Source organism: Callorhinus ursinus, unplaced genomic scaffold, assembly GCF_003265705.2.
Source record: "Callorhinus ursinus isolate GAN/ISIS: 27379988/994484 unplaced genomic scaffold, GSC_fseal_2.0 scaffold99, whole genome shotgun sequence".
Lineage (NCBI taxonomy): Eukaryota > Metazoa > Chordata > Mammalia > Carnivora > Otariidae > Callorhinus > Callorhinus ursinus.
Genome location: NW_027397161.1, coordinates 75393 through 82892, shown reverse-complemented (window position 1 = coordinate 82892; position 7500 = coordinate 75393). Strand labels below are relative to the sequence as shown.

The window sequence follows — 7500 nt, the reverse complement described above, 5'->3', positions numbered from 1 at the left end:
GCCCCGCGCCTGGATCGCGCCGCTCTTTTTAAGCAGCACGGCGGGCCTCCCGCACCGCCCGGCCTGGAGACCGGCGCGCTAAGGGCGGGCAGCCCGGGGACGCTCCCCAGGCGGGCCCGCAGAGCTGGGAGCCGCGCTGCCCTCCTCCACCCCACACACGTGCGCACACTCGAAACGCGCGTGTACAAACTCCCGCACACGCACTCCCGCGCATGCACACGTGCGCACGCCGCCGGCGGGAGCCCCAGCTCCTTCTCCCGCGCGGCCCTGGAGCGCCGCCCGAAGTGAGGCTTTGCTCCAGCCTCGGGGCCTGCCGCGTGCCAGTTCGGGGTTCTGCCCTGGCAACCCCCCTCTCCCCGCCCCTCTCCCCGGACTCCGGCGGCCAGCTCCCCTCCGCCTGGGGACAACCGCCGGCCCCGGAAGGCCCCTCTCCGCCCTCCCGGCTGCCGGGGCGGCGGGCCTGACCTTCCCACCCCTGGGCGGGCCGCTCCCCTCCCCTGGCGGCGGCGGCTCCCCAGCCCAGATGCGCCCGGGCGTCCGGAGTGGGCCACCTGTTCCGCCGGGTAATTATTTTAATGTAAGGGCCCAGCGTCAGCGGGTTCGCGCCTCCTGCGGCGACAGACGGCGGCGAGGCCGAGGAGGCTCTCAGCCTTTCAATGGAATTTCCCAGATGGGCCGAGGGGAGGCCGGGGCGGGTCACCAGGGGCCCTTTAACGAGTTCATTAGCCAAATTATCTTGCCGGCAGCACGGAGCCCCGGAGACCAGGGGAAGGGGGGGCAGGGCGGGGGCAGGGCGGCGGGTCGTTCTCCACCCCCACCCCTAGGTCTGGGCAGAAACAGTGCAGAGGGGGAAATGGCCCCATCCCACTGGTGTCAGGAAGAAGGGACCCGAGATCGAGTGCGTTCAGCAGCAAACATTCCACCTCGTGCCACCCTTATTTGGACAGGCAGAAGCCCTGCCAGTCAAAGGCCAAGTGGGAAAAACTGATTAGAATCCTGCCATGAGGAGATTATAACATAATCGCCAGTGTGACTAGTGGGTTCCGGCTAAGGCCCCACCACAGGACTGGAAGTCACGGTTTGCCCTTTTGCTGTGGGCTCTGGAGCAAAGTGCCTTGGTTTCCCAGAGACATAGTTTGCTCATCTGTAAGACTGGGGACACCATATGTTTTTTCAGTTATAATCTCTATTGGATGAGACTATGCAAGAAGGTACACTGAGGCACAGCACCTATGAGTGCTTGGGGCATACCGGCCGAGCAGGGGCACTAAGAGCCGGACGCCGTCATTTTAAATTTGGCTTCCCAAGCCACACTTACTATGTGGATGACATCAACTTCAGATTCCTCTTGGGTAAAACATTCCCTGTTCAAACGGTAGGGTAGGCAGCAGGTTCCTGATACACTAGCTTCCTTCTGCTGGAGTGACCACACATTCCCACCCAAGCCATTAGGAAATGTGGCTGGGGTATGATGTGAGGGGGAGAAGCTGCTTAAGGAAGGCGCGGTGGGAATAACGTCCTGGGCAACCCAGCCAAGCCCCATGTGCAAACAGAACTGCACCCCCCCCAAGTCCACTCCAAGCCTCCAAGCCTGAGATCTGTCCCTTGGGCCTGGAGTGCACACCTGTGGGAAGAAGCAGGGGGCAGGGTGGGAAGAGGAGAACTTGACCACAGACACCACTTGCCCATCTTAGGGAACATCCCTCAGCTCTGGCATGAGAAGGAATTCATCTCTCTCATCTCTCTCCCTCTCTCTCTCTCTCTCTCTCTCTCTCTCTCTCTCTCTCTCTCGGCAGCAAGCAGCCTCAGCTTCTGCCACCTCAGCACTACTAAAGAGACCAATTAGCAGCGACTTCCTGCCATTATCCACCGTGGATTTGGACATTACCGTGTGACTAGCGACTATCCAGCCATCATTCGGAGTCAGAAGGCACTAAAAATTTCCCATACCAAAGCATTAAAACATCGCAAGCAGCGTCTTGTTTTTTGTACTTCTACCCTGGAGCCTCCCTCCCTGCAGAACAGTCCAGGCTGGGGTGCACACCCACCTGTGTAGGTCTGGTCTCCCCAGGGGCTGAGCTGCTGGTGTGAGCGCCACGCCCCGGTGGGGGGAGGGGGTTGTCTCGGGCACAGGGTCCCAGAACCTCCGTGGGGAGCGTTTAGAAAGCGAGCCTTCGATGACTAAACACATTTTATGGGGGAGACTGCAAAGCTGGGCTCCTCTAAAGCAGGTGTGCGTTGTGCCCAATCTTAAAATAAGAAAGCCCTTAGGTCAAGACTCACTCCCCACGAAGTGCAGGTCAGGTGTTAGCTTATCTAGAGAGGGGTCATGAAGGTTGCAACAATCTGGAAAGGCTGACTTCGTGGGCATGTGTGTTCTATACCTTGTTCCTGACAGCAGCATGAAAGAGTGAACCTGAAATTAAATTAAATTAAAATCTTCTAGCAAAAATATAAGCTACTTGGGGGATGTTCTTCATCTCTGCTGAAGACTGTTGTCCCCCAGCTTGATTAAAGGGGCTCACGTGACCTTCCCCTTGCTCCCCGATGTCTTGGTAGGAATTTGTTTCTTTGTAACCCGGAGCTTCTAATTTGTGCAACAGAGGCTGGAAACACTTTCAGTTTTCTGGGTTAGAAGGAAAATTGCAGGTGGATATGTTCTGCCTCCACATGAGGGGCAGGGCTGAGCATGTCTCCCGGCCCCCCGCCCAGCAAGGCCTGTCCCTTCTCTTTGGTGTCCACGGCAGCTGGGAGACTGCCCAAGGTCTGAGCATAAAGCAGATATGACTGTATCTGGAGAAAATTTCCAAAAATAGAGGGCCCTTAGGTTGTTGAATTTTTAGGCATTTAAATCCTGCAGCATCCTCCTGACCTCTTAGCACAACCCCACCGGTGAGCCCTGTTTAGCCTGGTTATTTACACCTGGGGCTGGGCCCGGTGCACAGGGACAGACCCGTGACCCGGGACTTCGGAGGTGGGCTCCGTTAGGGTCAGGCCTGGAGCTGCGGCTCTGATCTCTAAAGGGGCAACACGAAATCCAGGTGTAAAGGGCCCGGCCGATAAGGAGGGGCCTCAAGAAAAGGCACCCAGCGCCTCCGGCAGGGCCCACCTCTGGTTGGAGCGGTTGGTCGGCAGGATCCCACCCTTTCCAGACCCCTTTACAAGACAAGTGCCCCCGGGTCAGGAAGGAGGTCAGCAGATCAAAGGGCAGCGCTAACAACGTGATACCTTTAGTCCTGGGGCTCTGCTGGTGGGGGGAGGGGACACCTGTGCAGATCCGCCCCTCCTCCTCCCTACCCCCACCCCCGAGTTTGCCTTCCGGTGACCCCAGCCCCCCCTACTCTCCGCCAACCCCCTACACTCCCCTCCCCCCACGCCTGCCCCTGTTTGACTCCAGGACTGGTGGAGGCTCTGGGCACCACGGAGCATCTCCCCAGACTGGTGGTGAAGGGGGGAGCGCCCAGGGACCACCGAGAAAGTCTTGCTGCACCCACTGCCCAGTGCCCTTCCAGGTGGTCTTCAGATTAATTATTCTACTGTACCTGCCCCACTTCACGTGGAAGAAAGCAATATATACATGATAAGGAATGATGCCTGCCTCCCAGCCTCTGAATGTGTGAATACATAGATTTTATTCCCAACCTCATAGGTATGTAATTCCAGACATGAATAGACGTGGATTACAAACAGCTTTTTCTTTTGCAGTTGTTGGTATAAACCACCAATTCTCCTTTCTACGTGGTGGGAGAGGGGCGACTGCAGGCAGTATTCAGTATCCTGAAGGGAGACCGTGTGGAGAGAGGAAAGGGGTGGTGTGCCAGGCAGGGAAGGGGCCAAGATGGGGGACAGCTGATGAAGGGTGCTTGCTCAGGAAATCAAGGGTTCCCCCAACCGTCCCAGGGCTGTGGGAGAGGGGAGTCACCTGGAGACTGGGTTTGGGGGTACTGCTGGGACCAGACTTTGATCTCTCCTTAGGGCCCTCCGACAGACGCAAGCCCCACGCCTGTCTGCCCAAAACCTTCTTCAAAGCCAGCTGGGCTGGACCAACACAGATGCTGGAGCCGGGAAGAGCCCCAGCGCGCTCAGCGTCACGCCTCATAAACCGCACAAAGCCCCCAAACTTCCAAGACCTCGCCCCCTTCTCTGTCTCTCTCTTTCCACACAACTTCACGGAAAACCTCCAATCTGTATTAACTTTTTCTTAACATCAACAGAATATATGATAATTTTAAAGCCCTTTGGCCCCATAGAGGGCATTTGGTCTAACGCCGACTTTTCTAAACAAAGAAACAGAAATCCATAAAAATAAAAATAAAAACCCGCATCCAGAGTCTCACTGCAGTTACAGGGGTGGCTGCGACCAGGACCCACCATGGGCTTAGTGCTTCTTTGATGCCTCACTGGGCGCCCCCATGGGTGGTGAGGCCTCGGGGGTAAAGCCAGGTGAACCTTTGCCTGCCGGACCCCCACAGACCTGTCCAGTCTGCGCTTCCAGGAAGTGCTCTCAGCTGGTCTCAGGGCGAGGACTCGCACGTCCCGCCACGGATTTTGGGGGGTTTAGGAGCAATGGGTACTGTGGAACAAAGAGGGGGTGAAATAAATTCCTCTCGGAGCTCTAAAACACAGCATGATTTTGTTGAGGAACATGGGGAGATTTGTTGCATACAGACTGCACACCCGTCCCCAACTAAAATAGCCCTGGCGGTGGGTATTTCAGGGAGAAGAGAGGGCAGCAGGCCCTCCAAGATCAGTTTTGGGGAGTTTCATTCACTACCTTCCCCCAGCCCCCTAAATCACTGCCCTCCATCCCAGCAGATGGAGCAGGAGTGAGGTGGGGAAAGGCAGTCAGCCTTAGAGCAAACCCCTGTCAGAGGTGGGGGCCAAGACTCTCCCGGGGAGGCAGAGTGACAGCCAGGATGTCACTACTGTCCCTCACGGGGCGAAGGGTTTCCTGCCCAGAACAGGTGGCTAAGAATCTCAGGTCTCCATCAACCCTCCTTCCCCAAAGGGAACAGACAGGCGTAGAGAAACAGGGCTGGGGAACCCTGGAGCACTGAGGGCAGCCGGTGACAGCTGCGTGGCCCCCTGCATCACACTTGGTCCCAATCCAAACTACGAGGCTTCACGGTTTGCTGGGGACAAGAGTCTCAACCTCTTTGAACCTCTACTCTCTGAAAGGGAGAGGATAAAATCCTTTTTCTAGTGTCACAGTGACGATTAAAGAAGAGACTTCTAGAAAGCTCATGGCATATAGCCGTGTTCAGGAAGGGTAAGTGCTCGCCTCTCTCTGCTTAAAGGCAGGACTGCATTATCACCACCCCAAAGAGACAGCATCTAAACACCAAACACCATGTAAATGCTGTAATTTCTATTTACAACGCTGGTTTTTGCAAAGCCATATCATATTTACTCCCAGTGCTGTCCCTTATCCATTTCTATCCTCCTGATTTCCAACTAGTACTGTGTGTCTCGGAACTATCCTGTTTTAATGAAAAAGAAAGTCGGCTCTTGCCAACAGAATCACCACAATCAACCAACTCTTGCCAAGGCAAAAAGCCTTTTGAAGGGAAACTAAGCTATCCCTATACTTACCTTTAAAAAAAAAAAATCCCTCTTGTAGCAACCTGATCTGCTAATTTTAGAGTTTACCTGCCCTCATTTTTCCTTCCTCCTCTGTCCCTCCCCCAGCCCCTACCCTGTCCTTTACTCACCTCTTACCTGCTTAGGAAGCTGGCTGCAAGAACCGAAACCCCCTCCTGCATTCTTTCCCCTGTTGGGGCCAGATAACTAGGTCTAATGGAGCTATTGACAAAGCCTCGTGCTGGTGGCCGCTTGACTCCCCGACCTGCATGTTGATTCTTTCCGCTTCAGAAAAGCCCTTGGAAGTGCTTTTACTGTAAATATTTGAAGTGTGTGTATGGGGGACGGAGGGGGTGGGTGTGAAGTCTGGATTCTCACTCCACTACCTTGCTCAGCCAGGGGAAGCCCTTTCGCCCGAGCTCCTAAGCTGCAGGTAGGAAGAGGAGAGAGGCTGCGTTTTCCTGCCTGGGGACTAACCAGGGTCAGAGTGAGTGGCCTCGGGAGGGCTACCGGCTCCCGCAGGCTTTCCAGAACCGAGGTGGGTGCCGTCTCTTCACGCCCATGGGTATCCTTCCGCAGAGAGGAAGAGGTCTGTCACCGAGGATCCTCTCACTGGCAGGTGGGCAACGTCTCCAAGCCGACCTGGGTCCTGCAGGCCGCGGGGCTCGCAGACTCTCTGCCCGCTCCGCCTAGACGGGGCAGAGGCTCAAGGCGAGGACTTGTGGAAGGCAAGCTCTCGCTCGCACACACACACAACACCTGAAACGCACAGGACTTCGCAGAGATGAGAAGGTTCGACCTGCAGAGGGTTGACGACAGGGACACAAAGTGCTCCCGCGCACCCTGGAGACCCAAGAACAGGGCTTGGGGACCGGTTTGATCTTCGTTGTGCTACCGTCATTGAGCAAAGCAGCTAGATCTGCAAGCAACGTGGGCTCCCCGACGCAGAAGTGCACAAAACTCAAGTGCTGGCGAGGAGGCGCGAGGAGACGCACGCCGCTGGCTCTAGGGGACGCCGAGCCCAGAGCCGGACAGCCTGTCTCCGGAGCTGGCCTCAGAGCGCGGGGACCACACCGGGCCCCAGGGCCGCCAGCGCCCGCAGTCCCACTCAGCACTTGCAGCAGGGCGAGCAGGGTCCCTAGGTTGAGCCTCCGAGTCCGGCAACTCCGGTCGCGGTCCCCGGCCCGCCATCGCGGCTCAGCACCCCGGTTGTTTAGGACCCCGCGGCGCAGGGGCGGGGCGGCGGGCGGCCCGGACGGTGACAGGTGCGCCCCTCCGCCAATGGCCTGGCCGGCGCCCCTCCCCGAGCCCCCGCCGAGCGCGCCAATCGGCGGCCGCGCTGCGCTTCAAGTGCGCGGAGGGGCGCGGGTCCCCACTACGGCGCCGGCGGCCTCGGCGCGGTCGCCCGAGGGTCCAGCGCATAGAGCCGGGCTCCCCGGCCCGGCGCGTCCAGGCACTCGCGTGCGAGTTTGTGCGAGCGCGTGCGAGCGCGGCCCGGGGCGGGGTCCGCACGGAGGAGGCGCCTGGACCATGGTCACCCTCGGCTGAGTTTCCGGCGGCGACTTTGATTATTGGCAAATAATCACCATAACAATACCGAACCCTGGGGCTTGCCACCGCCACGCACAGACTCCGCGAGCCTGCACGCGGCCGCGTCACCCACCACCCGGCCCTGCTCGCCAGCCCCAAACGAGCCGATGGAAAAATCCAAAAATTTCCGCATCGATGCGCTGCTGGCCGTGGACCCCCCGCGAGCGGCCTCGGCGCAGACCGCGCCGCTGGCCCTGGTCACGTCGCTCGCGGCCGCCGCGGCCGGCCCCGGCGGCGGCGGCGGCGGCGGCGGAGCAAGCGGCGGCGGGGCGAGCGGCGGGGCGAGCGGCAGCTGCAGCCCCGCGTCCTCGGAGCCGCCCGCAGCGCCCG

The 7500-nt window shown here is 58.6% G+C and overlaps 1 protein-coding gene across 1 annotated transcript in view; it reads left to right on the top strand.

Annotated features, from left to right (window-relative positions):
* Positions 1-6063: 6063 nt before the first annotated feature.
* MNX1 (motor neuron and pancreas homeobox 1) overlaps positions 6064-7500 on the top strand; it is a 6675-nt gene continuing 5238 nt past the window's right edge. The window contains exon 1 of the mRNA XM_025859136.2: positions 6064-7493. Within this exon, the coding sequence (XP_025714921.1) occupies positions 7278-7493 (216 nt within the window). The 5' untranslated portion in view covers positions 6064-7277. The remainder of the gene's footprint in view (positions 7494-7500) is intronic.